The 16,770-nt window shown below is 35.3% G+C and overlaps 1 protein-coding gene across 7 annotated transcripts in view; it reads left to right on the top strand.

The window, feature by feature from the left end:
* The window catches only part of LOC135215499 (activin receptor type-2A-like), a 196,444-nt gene extending 180,213 nt beyond the window's left edge, over positions 1–16,231 (top strand). For all 7 annotated transcript variants that reach the window (XM_064250280.1, XM_064250291.1, XM_064250309.1 and 4 more), the window contains exons 11-12: positions 14,071–14,227; positions 14,356–16,231. In XM_064250280.1, coding sequence (XP_064106350.1) covers positions 14,071–14,226 — 156 coding nt within the window. In that variant the 3' untranslated portion in view covers position 14,227; positions 14,356–16,231. The remainder of the gene's footprint in view (positions 1–14,070; positions 14,228–14,355) is intronic.
* The last annotated feature ends 539 nt before the right edge of the window (positions 16,232–16,770 follow it).

The raw sequence follows: 16,770 nt of genomic DNA on the forward strand, positions 1-16,770 counted from the left end.
GAGGTATAACACACACAGACTCACACATCATCACTTATATGTTTTGCTATTCTCAATTATATTTACTGTATTTTCATTTTTTATTTTTACAACTTGAAAAATGAATGCGCAATTGTGCATAGGGTACATAAATACGCACACTTCCCTTCATTTTGGTTGATTTGCATTTCAAATATTTTTAATGAGAGATGAAATATCAATATTGGTAAAGTATTCTCTTGTGGTGTTATATATGTGTGATAACCATACTTAAAGGAAACTACACTAGGTAATGAAATACTGTACAGTAAATTAAGCAAAGTAAAAAATACAAATAGCCAAACTTGATACGTACTGCTTTAAGAAATGCACACAAAAATCTGCACCATGTAGAGATGGTAACATCAATAAACATAGATGAAATGTCATGTACATGTACACACGCATTCACAGGTGTACAAGTAAAGCTTCCATGATATCAGGTGAAATGAAAAATTAATTTCAACAAAAGCAAATGACCAACCTCTTTAGTTATTTTCTTAAAACGAATTTGCTTTGGACAGTCGTCATTGAGAAATGATGTAAACACAAGTGCTTTGCACTTTCTATGATAATCAAAATGAGTAAAACAAATGAAATATGCTTCACATAATTGCTTATCATATAATCTCGCATATCATGCAGCCCATTAGTTCTGTCCATTAAACATGAAGTTATCATATATCTTTTGTATCATGTGAGTTGCATTTCAGGTACCAGATAAGATTGAGCTAACATATTTTCCTCAGTAATACCTATGTTCTTGTTTAATGAATGAAATTGAAAAATAAGTCATTACTTAAGGAATGAATTTCATTTTTGGGAGGTTATGCTGTACAGGCAGCCCCCAGTTATGGGCGTTTTGGTTTGATGGCACTTGTTGAATATATTCATAAGTGGGGTTTACAGTGCTGTAGCCTGGTTATGGGCAGCTTAAGCGGCATGCGACCATCATTAAATAAAAGCATAATGAATGTGCATCTTTTCCATAGATCTTCTAAAAAGTTATGCTTTACTTCACTGTATCCAGTAATACTGTATGTATTCTCATATTGCTATTGTAGTATTATAGAATATAAACCAAGTGATTAGTGTTTTGGTTTGGAAAAATCAGCATCAGCTGAGGGCAGAGGTAAGTTTATTTTGCTTTATTTAACATATATGAACTATGTTGTTAGGAGAAGGTTATTTTTCATTATATGCAGTGTTTTTAATTTGATTTGTAGATTGAATACTATGTCTTGTTGTGAACCAAATTGTTATTGTTCATATGCGGAACAAACCTTCGATCATAACAGAAAGATAAATCCTTTGGCACCAGCGGAAAACTGGTTAAAAACAATAAAAAATTGTAAATCTGTGGCATCTGGCATCCTGTATGTAGTTGAGGTGGAAGCAAGTCAGAGACTCTGCTTGAATGCAGTGATGCTTGAGTCTTTCTTCAACCGCTTTGGAGAGAGGACATTCACTTTGCTCTCCTCCTTCCAAGTTTTTTTTATTATATATATATATATATATATATATATATATATATATATATATATATATATATATATATATATCTATATATATATATATATATATATATATATATAATATTATAATATTATATATATATAAGATATATATATATATATATATATTGTGATGAAGTGCCAAGTATCTGGTTACTACACTTACCATTCATTAACTGTTACCTCACAAAAGCCAGACACCTGAACCCTCATCACAGGTACTAAACGACTGAATACTCTAAAGGCAACAGTGATCCCTTAACAACTTACCAGTATTGCAGAAAATCAGACTTAAGTTCATCAAAACAGGTGTGAGGTAATCTTGTAAGTAATTAAATTAATCAACAACTTTTAAAAGTCTAAGTATTTCCCTGATTTCAGAAAGTCTAAGTACTTCCCTGGTTCTAAGTCACTTCAAGTTAGTTGAAGAAAAACAGATCAATTACCACTCTTATGTTTCTACCTAACATCAATATAATCAAATGCAAATATACTGGTTAGAAATGAAAACACATAAAAATTTTAAATACGAAAATTTATTATTAAACTCAAAATTTTTAAGTGAAATTCACAATATCGGGGAAAATTACTGTTACTTGAAAACAAAGTAAAGTTTAATTAATTCTTGAACCAATTAAGTAAAATTAAATCAACATTAATTTTTCATAAAATTCAAGAAAATTAATTCAATCAAAATTCAAGTGTTAGGCAATAATTGAAATTTGGAAATTGATTCACAAGTGTTAAATTTAATTAAATGTGCAATGATCAATTAATGAAAATAACGAAGTCAATTAAATTGTGAATGCAAATGAAAATACAGAAAAATGTGGAAAATGCCAAAATTTAAAAAGTATTAATCACACAGAACATAAAATAAAAAGACACTTCAATAAGAAAATGAATAAATGCACAAAAAATAAACAAACACAGAACAAAAATTTGCAATGTGTAAAAATGTAAATTTCACTCAAACCATTGTAACTATGGTTTTTACCAAACCTTCGTAACCATCTGTTATTAGTTATTAGTTTTTACCTAACCACTGTTCCTATCAGTTATTAGTTACAACTAATAAAAATATAACACACACTACCTTTTTGGTATACCATTGCTGCAGCTTGTTTCACACTTTCACAAAACCAGGCGCTGTTACAAAACAATGTTTGTTCAGATTCCACAAAAAAACACTAAATAACACTGAATAAACTCTTAAGAAATATCAAATCTGAAATTCTCAAGTTACGAGTGACCATTCAATAAGTGTAAATTGTTACGTTACTTTAAAATCAAAAGTGCTATGAGAGAGAGAGAGAGAGAGAGAGAGAGAGAGAGAGAGAGAGAGAGAGAGAGAGAGATCTGAACACCTTGAGTATCTAAGATGTAATGAAATTCTTCTCCCTTACGGAAGCTGGACTGGAGATGACACAAAACGTTTTGGGCAACAATTCTTTCTAGAAGCTTTGAAATCTTACGCAACTTTACATACAAAATGTGTAATCTACACATGGCACCCGGCAAAGACATACACGTACGAGACCAGTCTGATAAAAGAAGACACGTACTCGACTCGATCGATCAAAGCAGAAGTCCCTTATCATACGTGATGACAGAATCCCAAAACACAACGAAGACTCGAGGTCTCTAATGAAACGTGTTGACAGATTAGGAAAGCAAACGGAGATCTCGGAGTTCCTCTAATCTCGAGGAGATGAAAAGTTACTGAAACAATTCGAGCTTTGAACGGACAAAGATATTCTCTCTCTTTCTACATTGTAACGTAGAATGTAGAAAGAGAGAGAATATCTTTGTCCGTTCAAAGCTCGAATTGTTTCAGTAACTTTTCATCTCCTCGAGATTAGAGGAACTCCGAGATCTCCGTTTGCTTTCCTAATCTGTCAACACGTTTTCATTAGAGACCTCGAGTCTTCGTTGTGTTTTGGGATTCTGTCATCACGTATGATAAGGGACTTCTGCTTTGATCGATCGAGTCGAGTACGTGTCTTCTTTTATCAGACTGGTCTCGTACGTGTATGTCTTTGCCGGGTGCCATGTGTAGATTACACATTTTGTATGTAAAGTTGCGTAAGATTTCAAAGCTTCTAGAAAGAATTGTTGCCCAAAACGTTTTGTGTCATCTCCAGTCCAGCTTCCGTAAGGGAGAAGAATTTCATTACACACTACCTTTTTGGTATACCATTGCTGCAGCTTGTTTCACACTTTCACAAAACCAGGCGCTGTTACAAAACAATGTTTGTTCAGATTCCACAAAAAAACACTAAATAACACTGAATAAACTCTTAAGAAATATCAAATCTGAAATTCTCAAGTTACGAGTGACCATTCAATAAGTGTAAATGTTAAAGTTACGTTACTTTAAAATCAAAAGTGCTATGAGAGAGAGAGAGAGAGAGAGAGAGAGAGAGAGAACATGAACCTTGAGTATCTAAGATGTAATGAAATTCTTCTCCATTCATATATATATATATATATATATATATATATATATATATATATATATAATATATATATATATATATATATATATATATATATATTATATATATATATATATATATATATATAATATCTATATATATATATATATATATATATAAATATATATATATATATATATATATATATATATATATATATATATATATATATATATATATATATATTTATATTTATTATATAAAAAAAAAAAAAAAAAAAAAAAAAGTTAACAACTCACCAACTCGTAGCCTAATATTTGATAGGCATTCCCCGACGTTTCCGAACTTCCTTAAGCCTGTTGGGGACGGAATCTGCAAGTTTTTGCAGGAGCTTTTCGTTAAGGTTGTCCCAGATACGCTTCAACTCTGTCTCTAACTTTTCAGTTGTTGTCGTGTCAACGTCCTGTAATTTTCTTTTCATAATCGCCCAAAGATTTTCAATAGGCGAAATATCTGGGGAATGACCTGGCCAGTCTTGTATAAAGTCAATTCCACAGTCCTTGAACCAATTAATATTTTGTTTCGCAGTATGTGAAAGCGCTTCGTCCTGCTGAAAAATACAAGTTTTACTGCGCTCAAAAGATTCCTCCAAATTCTCGTTCAACAGTGTAATACGAGTCCTTAATAACAGTATTGTTACGAGGTAATATCACCAAATTACCTTTACAGTGGGGCCTCGCTTAGTTGTGGATCAGCAATCACAGATTCAGTTATTCACGGGTTTTTCTTGTACCACTTCTCAGTCTATATTGCTGGTATGAATCCCAGCATCACAGGCTTGTCCATGGTAGGGTAAGCCTCGTCTGGTTCCGATAACCAGCAAATGCATTAACAGATTCACATTATGATATTAACTGACAATAAAGGTAATAAAACCATTCTCACCTTATATATTATTGGCATATCTTCATAATGTATAGCCTATTCTTGGAATAATTCCAAATCATTGACATCAACTTATAGTTGAGTGGCCAGCAGAAATGTAAACATTGAGTTACACTTCACAGCGACCTTTGTCATTCTTAACATTTTTAGAAGTGTTAATAGTAGTAGTGTTATTACAGTAGTAATAACATTTAGGAAAACATTAATTATCAATTCAAACTTCATTATTGTTTTGGTATAACGTAATCAACTTCTTTGAACACTGCAGTCATACAAACAATAATTGTCATAGATTATCGTGTTGTTGTTTGCAATCGGCGATGAAGCGTAAACGTAATAAAACCATTTTTGCCATATATATTATTGTCATATATTCATGATAAAACGCAAATCTTATATACGTGGCCTCCCAGAACTTGTAGAAGCGCGAGGTACTTCCTGGTCTCCATTGTCGTGGTATTTTTTCAAAATGCGCTGCACAGTTTGTTGGTTTACACCAATTTTCTTACTAATTTTGCCAGTTTTATTACCTTCACTGTGTAACTGTACAACTCTTACACGATTTTCAAATGAGGTATACCCTGTAGACATAGTACACTAGCGTACACACACACTTTCGCAAAAAAATTCTGGAAGCGTGATCCAAAAAATCAGGCAGGTCACGATCGATTTTGTGTGGTTCAGGACATTTGAGACGTTACAGGTTCGTACTGCAAAAAAGGTTTATGTGCAAGGATTCGTCTCACTTAGTATTTCTCTACTTCCTCAACACAGATTTGATGGCAAAAGTTCTCCGATTGCGTTTGTCCCGACTACTTGCTTAGGACCAGCCAAAATTTTGTCTCTTCTCTTTCCTGTTATTGGGGAAAGGTTTTGGTGCATGAGTCATACGGCTCACTCCCTTCCCTTATCCCTTACAAATATGGTTGGTTCTTTGCCTTCTCTCGGGATGGGAGGTTTCTTTTCTTCCAGAGGGGAAGGCATATTAGTTGTTTCTTTTCAGGCTCTAAAGTTGTCAGCCCTGTTTCTCACCTGGAAGTGGAGTGGCGATGTGTTCTGCTCAGATCTTGGGGGCCCCTCTACATTTGCTTCCCTTTGCCAGAGTTGCCACTTCTCTAATTTTTGGTATGCTCATTGGTGCTGTGATGAGTTTTGAACCCAGTCAGTCCTGACAGCAGTGTGTTCCTTTCAAGTAGCGGAGCCCCTTCGGTGGTTTGTGGAGTTTATGCTGTCATGCAGGGGTACCAAGCTTAACAGTTGACTTCACCAATGTGGTTTCATTTGCTTCTGTGGCATTTCATCTCCCTCTGATGTTTCGTCATCCAATGATATTCACCTTGTTTCTTCTATTTGTCTTATGAAATAAACTTGTCTTTACAATTTGGTTGAATGTGATTAATCCGCTCTTGCACATAATGTATTCTCTTTGTAAGAGTAGTCTCTGTGACGTCATGGATAGGTTGGTGACGTCATGGCATTCTTATGATGACATAGTTCCGATCGACTCTGTGTTTCAAGAGAAGTACGACCCATCTTCAGCTACCGTAGGCATTGGAATTTCTTGGTAAATTCTTTGCTTATCTTTATGTATACGTGTACTGGTGAGCCACTCCGGTTGCTGTAGCAGTCGAAGGAAAATCACCTTCACATTCTTGTATCATTGCTTTCCCTTGCAACAAGCTTAGGTTTGTTTCATATCATGAGCTTCTCTTCTAGATCCTTCAACTTGGAGCGCCAGGTGTACAATATCCTAGGATTCGGTGAGTTGGAGAGGTAACCAGAGTCTCTGATATTAGTTGCAGGATATTCCCGAATAAATATCTTCTCCCTTGTTTCTTTGGACATTTGGGTAGAGGGAGAAACTAACCTTTGTCCTGTTCGTGGCTTGGTAGCTTGTGCGAGATGACTCTTAAGGATGCTTTCTACACACTGTTTTCTTCAGAACTCTGATTCAACAAGTCTCTCTAGTTTGAAGTAACTGCAGAGATTCTACAACGTTCCAGCCAGAGTTCATGCATTTTCCTTCCCATGAGATTCTGGATGTTAGGGAACGTATTTCTAGCTTAGGTGTTGTCACCTCAAAGCTCTCACTTTCATGACCTAGTCATATTTGTTCCAGTTTTACATGGACATGATTTACATCTAAGGACATGTTTCCCTGAGATGTGTGTCCTCATCATTCTCTCATGGGTGTGTCTTCCCTTCATGTATGGGCGACGATCACTGCCCTTCTCATGGAAGTCTTGTTTTGCCTTCAATACAAGTCTCATTTGCCTGCCGCCAGGTCCAGCTTTCTTTGCCTATTGTTCATGTTCATGTCCGCGGACGTGTCTTGGGTGACAGCTGTGATGATGTTCGCGGACATGTTTCAAGTGACAACCGTAATCTCATGGTGGACGTGCTCCTTGGATATTCAGGGTAAAGAGAGAGAGCGAGAGAGGTTGTCTTTCTCCAGTATCCAAGAAACCAAGGTATTCTTGTCACGTTCTCCTGGAAGGTCCTACGTTCGTCGTTAGCCTTTCAGTCAGTGGTCGTGACTTGTCAAGGTGTTGTGTTTCTGCTTCTCCTAGACTTTGTCATGTACGTCGTTCGTTGTCACACATCCACGTACAGTCAACCCTCGTTAAACTGGACCCCATTGATCAGGTAAGATGGACGCTGAAGGGAGGCAGCCAATTCAAGGAAGTTACTGTTCTCTGCTTAGTCACGTACCATTTTCCATTTTATTGACGAAAAGGTAAACAAACTTGTCATTTATGTTTTTTTACATACAGTTCTGTATGTATTTGTACTTAACTAGAATGCTTTTAACTTGTTACGGATTCAACTTCCTGACACACACACACACACACACACACACACACACACACACACACACACACACACACACACACACACACACAGATCATTGAAGGAAGAGGAATCCATTCTATTCTTCATAAAATCAGTAAAATACAGCTAGTTGTCGACTTACAACCTATGCAAGTTACGCATGGTTGATTTTATGGTCAACCCAGCTCCCACCTCTCCACACATGCAGCTTACGTGCTCACTCAGTGTAAGCAGTAGCCCGGTAGAGTGCACTTCCTCGATCCGTTTGTGTCTTGTGTTTATCTATCCCATTTTCTAGTTTGGCTAAACCCTTTTTTTCCATTTTATCTATCCCATCTTCAAGGTAAGTTAGAAAAAGTAAAGGAGAATGCTCAAAGTATCGTTAGTAATGTTGTACTTGTTGTGTAAATGCATACAGCCAGAATCAGCTGATTTCTTATGAACAACCTAAATCGATAACAACAGCTGTTTGCTTGCATTTCAATCATTGTACAATAGTAGAAAATTACTGCAGATATGCTACAAATGACATTACATAGAATAGAACCAAAACAAAATATTTTTACGTTACTATATCCTTATTTGCTATGGAGAAAAGATCAGCAAGGGCATATACTGCTAAATTTAAGCTGCAAGATGTAGCTGAAGCTGAGAAAAGAATGTTCATTTGCTAATGACTATTATCGTGCATCAGCAACACGGATGAAACTCCCGCAGGATTCAGTATAGCACCATCAAACCTGACTAAAAAAAATTTGAGAGAAGGGTGTTTTAATGAAAACTATTTGGCATGGAAGAACACATTTTACTGTTTTCACTCCGATAAAAGATACATATGTAAAGCTCATAGTATTCTGATGAAATCAAGTGAAAATATCGAATGCAATTTTTTTATTATTATTATTATTATTATTATTATTATTATTATTATTATTATTATTATTATTATTATTATTATGCAATAAAAATGCTCTCAGCACCATCTACTCACAAAAATATAACTAAATTTCTTTCACAATGATACATATTTAAGTGATATTTTTTGACTTGAAACACTTGGTATAACGTAAAATAACCTTGTCCCATATCAGTAGAGTATTGATTCATTCACGCTAACTAGAAGCAAGAAAATCACTCATCCAAGTTCAATACAACAAAATAAACTTACATCGCAATTACCCTCAGCTGATGTCCACAGTATAATATTCTTACGGTAATTTAACATAGGCGGACATACATCCAAGTCTTTTTACAACCAGTTGGTCGTAACCATTTGGAGATGTAAGTCTACAACTAGCTGTACATAAACTATTAAAAACTATGTATTGTATTCAAAACACACACACTTACAGACAGAATACTACAGCTAAAACCTGATTGGCTTGCTGGTTGCCATGGTGATATGTTAGCCAATGGCAGCCCTCTACTTCTGTTCTATAGACATTTCTGTTCTATAGACATTTCGATCACAAAATATGACTCCAAACTGTTGATGGCGTTAGTAACAATATAAGGAACAAGCCTCTTCAAGATCAATATGATGAAAGTCTTACTTACCATTAAAATTCACAAGTTGAATTACAGTTATTTGGATCATGTATATTATTGCGTTCTACAGAATGTTTTTGTTAAAAACAAAATGTGTTGGTGAACATATGGTCTTAATTGTCCCACTGATATATTGTTGATGATCTTAATGATCTCGCATTCATTTAACTATTTTAATGTAAACAATAATAATAAACTATAATGAATAAACAACTAAAATATAAAAAAAAACATGAAAAAACATGTTTTTGCAGCGTAGTGATGTTTGGTTGCCCAATTGTGTGTTCATGTCTCGCCCTAGGTATTTACAAATGCAGCCGAGTTCTGTCGTTTTTATGGTGTATTTTTCTTAATTTTTCATCTTTAAGATTTCATTCAAGATTTGTACCTTTGTTTATTATTCATACTATAAAATAACAAAATACTGTATGTTTATATGTATTTATAGATATGTTATAGGTATCGGTATCGCCGGTTAAACTGGACAGTTAGTTAGTCCATCTTAATGAGGGTTGACTTTGTAACCACCTCCAGCCACCCCTCTTATGTTTTATCCTGGGTTGGAAGAAAGACATGCATCACTGGATTCATGTGCAGTCTCTGACACGCTTCCACCTCAACTACATATCAGATGCCAGATGTGACACATTCCTTGCAATTGCAATTTTTTATTTTTTTTTTAACTTAGTGTTAAGACCTCAGGTTTGTTAGCTATGAAATATTCAAATTACCATTAAAAATATAATTTTTTGTTAGTAGGATGGCATTGGTAGCATGTTTTTTGTGCAAAAAATTTACATATTCCATTCACTATTTTCACCCTATTTCATTATATTACAAGCATTACATATATGTATCTTTTAGCAGCATGAAAACAACAGTAAAATATGTTCTTTCATGCCTAGTATTTTTTACTAAAATTCTCTCTCTCTCTCTCTCTCTCTCTCTCTCTCTCTCTCTCTCTCTCTCTCTCTCTCTCTCTCTCTCTCCTAATGAAATTCCACATTTTTATTAAAGAGTTATTTCATATTAAGGTAAAATATCTGGCCGTGACACTATCTAAGGTGTCGTTAACTAGTCCAGGGCACCATACAGTGGGTTGCAGCCCCTGTAGACTTTTGAGTTTTGGTTATCTGCGATTTTTGGTTACCATCAAGGCCCTCAGAACCAGAACCTTGCCAATAATTGGGGGCTGCCTGTATTTTTCTGTTGATTCAATAATCCATATTTCATTAAAGGATTTGCAGTAGTACGGAGGGAGAAAGAAAGAGAGAGAGTTACAAGGATTAGGATGTCTAAAAGACTTTTCCTCTCTGGGAGCAGGTTTTAATATTCATTTACTGTGTCGTAATGATTTGTCTAGCTTTCTTTTAAACTCTTCTACACTGTTGCTGTTTACAACTTCTTGTGGCAGTTATTCCATGTGTCACATATCTTGTATGTAAAGATGTTCCCTCAATGGGATGTGTTGTATCTCTTCAGTTCTAGTTTCTATCCATTATTTCTTGTCTGGTTTTCGTTTTAACGTAAATAGGTTATTGTCTACTTTTGTTATGCCTTTCAGTATTTTGGATATTTCTATTAGTTGTCCTCTCAATCGTCTTGTTTCTAAGCCATATGTGTTCAGGTGCTCTAGTCATCTTTTGGTAGCCTATTTGCCTGAGGGATGGAATTAACTTTGTGGCTCTTGCTTGTACCCTTTCTAATCTACTATTTATGCCCTATCTTAAAGAGAGAGAGATAGAGAGAGAGAGAGTCCACAAGCTGTACACAAGTGATAAGTTGTTCTAGTTGCTTCAAGCCTTTGTCAAATGAAAATAAAAGTAAAAAAATATACCTACATGTGAATTCTCTGGCAGCAAACAATGTACAGTTGATCCCCGGTATTCATACCCGAGTACAGGCAGTCCCCGGTTATCAGGGGACGGGTTTCGTTCCGATGATAAGCAAAAATTGCCGATAACCAAAAATTAGAAACTTCTGGTGCTTATTGGCATTAATATCTGGTTAATGACGCCTATGTTAGTGCTCTTAACTGGAAGTCAACGCATTTTGGCATTAGACAAGTGTCATACAACCAGATTGCCGATAGCCAAGCCCGACAATGACCAGGGACTGCTTTTGTATTTTACCATTTTTATCACACAAATTGCATTTAGTCATGAAAATATGAAAATACAGTAGTGAGTAAATATTTTTCAGTGAAAAATACCACAAATTGCAAAATTTCTGGAAATATGGATACAGTTGGCCCCCCTGTATTCGTGTTCTCCGGATTTGCAGACTCACTGATTGGCGGATTTTTTTTGGACCATATCCGGGGTTTTCTGACAAAAATAATCACTAAAATGTTATTTTCATGACTAAATACATTTTTATGATACAAAAATTATTTACTAATTCTCTCTCTCTCTCTCTCTCTGGTCTCTCTCTCCTCCCTCCATCTCTCTCTCTCTCTCTCTCTCTTCTAACAGAGATGTGGATGAATATGATAGATAAATGATTTACTATTTCCAAATATTGATATTAATGTAAACAGCAATAATATCAATTCATAAAAGACAATACTATAGTGAATTAGTAAGATTTTAGTTTATAAATTTAAAAATTTTTGTAAGAATGAAGGAAATCCCAGTCTTCTCTCTTTTAACTCCACATACTAAAACTGTCAAATATATCAAGTAATGTGACCGGAGGGAGAGGAGCTGTTGTGTTGTTGCCACTAAGTGTCCATGTAATCTCTCTCTCTCTCTCTCTCTCTCTCTCTCTCTCTCTCTCTCTCTCTCTCTCTCTCTCTCTCTCTCTCTCTCTCTCTCTCTCTCTTACTGAGATGTGAGAATTTGTATAGTACAGGTACTATATGTTTATTGATAGTTTCAAATATAATAATAATATTAATATAACTAATTTCAAAATTCATATTATGTTTCATTCTTTTAAATAAGGATAAATTTTCTCTCTCTCTCTCTCTCTCTCTCTCTCTCTCTCTCTCTCTCTCTCTCTCTCTCTCTCTCTCTCTCTCTCTCTCTCTCTCTTTTTATTTATTTTTTTTTATACTGAGATGAAAGAATTTTTATGGTACTAGTATGTAATGTTTATTGATATTTTCAGTTGTTATTAATAATAATAATAAAACTGTAATTACAAAATTTGTATGTGGTAGTATTTTAAAGAGATAAAAATAACCTTTCCGTTTCACTTACATTAGGTTAACTCCTCTCTTATTGAATGATAGGAGAATTTTTAATGGAGTAAGATGTGTTTTATTAATTTTTTTCAAATAATTAATAACTATAAAACTGTAATTTCAAATGAAAAATTGAAAATTATTCTTCCCCACCTTGTCTTTCTCTGTATCAATTTTCCCTAAATCCAATTTCCCTAAATTCTCTCAACTCCAGAATACCGCTTATGGGCGCTCGGAAAGCCTGTCAAATATGTCTCTCTCTCTCTCACTCCCCTCTCTTCTCCTCCCTTCTCTCTCATCTCTCTTCTCTCTTTCTCCTCGCTCATCCTCCCTTCTCCTCTCTCTGTCTCTCTCTTCTCTGTGTTACTGAGATGAATTTTTTCATTTTTTCTGGTACTTTTTTATGTAATAAGTTTATTATTAACATTTTCCAATAATAATAATATATGTATAATATTAATACTATAACTGTAATTACAAAATTAATATGTGAGTATTTTAAATGCAATAATCTTTCCATTTCACTCTTAAATACTGTCAGGACAATCTCTCTCTCTCTCTCTCTCTCTCTCTCTCTCTCTCTCTCTCTCTCTCTCTCTCTCTCTCTCTCTCTCTCTCTTGGCTGCAAGTGTTAGAAGTATGTATGTATGTACGTATATACCTTTAAGGGTACTAATGTTCTGGGTTACTTTGAAATTATTAATAAAATCTCTAAGATTAATACAGTAATATGACAATAATTTAAAGTAAATTTGATGTTGGATGTTACATAAGGTATACATTTGGTGTTTTTATTTTTTCTTTCTTTTATCTCTCTCTCTCTCTCTCTCTCTCTCTCTCTCAGCAAAAGAATTGATAGACAGACAAACAGATTGTTCAGTCCTCTCTTTCTCTTTTCTCTGGAAAAGATATATGTATTTATGGGAGGGGAAGAAGTGTTGCCTACAGAAGTTCATTTCAATCTTTTTGATATTGTAAGGAGTTATTCTCTCTCTCTCTCTCTCTCTCTCTCCTCTCCCCATCTATCTCGTCTCTCTCTCTCTCTCTCTCTCTCTCTCTCTCTCTCTCTCTTATTGACTGTTTATATATTTCTAATGGTAAAAAGTTTCAGATGATTTTGAAATGATATTAATAATACCAATTCAAAGGTATATTTGATGTTGGATGATACTTTAAGTATACATTTGGTATTTGAACTTTCAAGATAGGCAGATATAAGCATTTTTAGAGGGGAGTTCTAACTATTCGCGGGTTCACGCTATTCACGGGGGTGTCTGGTACCCATCCCATGCAAATACGAGAGGAACACTGTATATATTCCACAGAAAAATCAGGGAATAGGTGAAACCAAGAAGCCAGAACCACGAATAGGCAGGGATCCACTGTAGTTTTGTATTTGTAATGGCTCTGGTGAATTTACGTCTTTCTGTACATTTTTTAAATATTTGGCTGATTATTACACTTTTTACTGAAGCTTAGAGATTGCTAAATTTACACGGTCCTTATGTAACTAGAAGTCTCTATTTGTATTCACTTCAATGTTTTTTTTTTTTTTCTTTTTTTTTTCTTTCTTTTTGTAATGTTGCAGGGGATGATGGCCTTAATTGACACGATGGAAGAGTGCTGGGATCATGACGCTGAAGCACGTCTATCTGCCTCCTGCGTTGTAGAAAGACTAGCCATGTCTTCTCGAAACCAGCCCTTTTCCCCTACCTCAAATCCACACAAGGAGTCAAGCATATAAGGTGTGGTTGTAAAGTATTTACTGTCTGAACCATAATTTATCATATCTGGAAAGGTGTTGAGAGCCTATATTATAATTTTTCTATGTTCAGAAGAGGTTATGCTTTTTTACCATTGCGCTGTATTTCAGGCCATGATGTGGTGGCCATGTACCTGGACAAGTACCTGTGCTGTAACCACCAGTTCTGGGTGCTGGTGCGGGACAGAACCCAGTCAGCGCGTCCCTGTGTTGGGGGCCTAGTGTATCAAGTGTCTGCCTCAGTACCCCTCTCCTTTCACCAACAGTTCCACCCCATAGCCAGTAGTCCTAGTATGGCTGACTTACTTTTATTTCAGTGTTTGTGTTGAAAGTTTTATGTCATCATCTGTAAAAAGCAGAAGGTGTTAGAAAATTATCCAAAAGTGAATTCTGTTTCATATTTCATTTATTATTTGATACACATCAGTACTTAAAACTCAGTACTGATTTGTGAGAGGCTGCATTAGTGACTGAGACATGTCTTCCTTCCTCTTATTGGTTAGTGCAATAGTTTTAAAATTTTCCACGGTGCTGTGATGCATTTTGATTTGTGAAATTTTCATTTTCACCATTTCAAGTAAAGCAGGAAAAACATGGGAGCTATAAAATTCAGCTAAGCTAGTAGAGCCCTTAAAAGAGACAATGTGGCCCATAGAAGTTGGGAAAGACAGGCTGTTTGGAAGGGGGGGAGGGGGGAGACTGAGTGTAGTGCCAAAGGGGCCAACAGGGAAGTGCTTGGGCCAAGAAGGAAATGCTCAGGTCAATGAGAGAATGAGAGAGTGGAAAATTTGTGCTCTGAACTGTTCATGATGAGCCCCACTGGCTTGCTGTTGAAAATGTCATACAAAGCTGCCAAACATATGTCTGGGTCAAAATACTCATGGATAGTATTTCAATGACTGCTGGCATTTTCCCCTTTTCACAATATCTGATAATATATACTCAAAAAAGAATGAATAAAAGAATAGACAACCAGCAAAGGAAAGCAGGGTATGAAGCAAAAGTATTATTTATATGTTAGTGAATTATATACAGTGGATGTGTGTTCAAATGTGAGGTTACATACTATGTAAAAGAAAGTGTAAACATTTACATAGACTGACGAGAAGTTTGCAGCTAATATCTCAGGACAAAAATGATGTAGGAGGAAGCTTAATTGAGATGATGCTAAAGAAGCTCTTTAGGGAAAGAAAAGTATTCATGTGACGAGATGGGATATGGGTTTAACCTGGCATTTCCCAGAAGCCCCCAAAAAATCACTTTGGGAATTGATTCTTCACCTCAGGAATTGCCTTCCATGTGTCCCCACTGCCAGAGTTACGGTCATATTTTTATCAAACATTAGAGACTCTTAACCCTTGTTGTTTCCCTTAGTCCAGCAGGATGGCGAGTCATTGAAGTGGTCTGTGTTTCTACGGCTGGAACTTGAGCCTCGTAAGAGTAAAAATATGGTATTCCCATTGTAAATTTGAATACAGTGAAGGAGGTATTTCTTTATGTTTAGTGATTAAATGTCAGTATTCTTCCTCCTGTTATAGTTTATAAAATTTGATTTAACTGGGAAAACCTGGCTTTCATCTTTAGAAATAAAAAATAATTGCTCAATTGAAAAGGTAGTCAAGAAATGCTGTTTTTGGCTGGGTTTCATGACAAATGTTACGGTTTTGAAAAGACTTGACAGGCAAAAGCAGCCTCCTGCTGGATCAAGAGAGGAGACAGCTGATTGGGAGGGTTGGTAATGCTTTAAGAATACGACCGTTAGTTCCTCGAGTTGAGTAATGGCATGGTGGGGTTCATTGCACACACTCTTTGCATTAGTGCTGAAGAATGGTCTCATACCATTATAGGCCTTTGCAACTTACTCTTCCTCAATCATTGTTTTTAGGTTTATTTTCCCAAAGTCATATTTTTAATCAATTCTTAATCCATTATTGTTAACCATTACACTCACAAATTGGCATATGTATGAATTTAATTTGACATCAGTTTATATCCAATATATATATTATATATATTATATATATGATATATTATATATATATATATATATATATATTATAAAATATATGTAGTAAATTTTAATTCATTTGTTGCTTGGACCACCTTTAGTGTAATTAGTTTGACTGTGTATTGCTTGCAAATGAGTGGATTGAGTGTATTATGCTATGTAGGTCCTTCTCATGGAGAAGGAGCCATATGCTCTGGTCTCAGTTCAATGGTTCTGTATTTCATAATCATGTTGTGTCTGGTTTTGTGCATTGAAACTGTGGAGTGGATATGGTATTTTGACTGTACTGTTTAAAGTTTATTGGCAAGTGTTTCTCTATATGAAACTTGGTTCTAGAGATAAGACTGGCATATTTTGCATCCAGCCATTCACTTAGCAGCTCATAGTGCAGCTTGAAGCTCAACTCAGTAACTCAGGCATAAAGGAAAATTTATGGTTGTGCCCCCCACCCCCTCCCCCCTGGCAAGTGTTATTTCAGTGTGTGGAAGAATGGGTGTAGGATCATCAATACATCAGTC

Source organism: Macrobrachium nipponense, chromosome 19, assembly GCF_015104395.2.
Source record: "Macrobrachium nipponense isolate FS-2020 chromosome 19, ASM1510439v2, whole genome shotgun sequence".
Lineage (NCBI taxonomy): Eukaryota > Metazoa > Arthropoda > Malacostraca > Decapoda > Palaemonidae > Macrobrachium > Macrobrachium nipponense.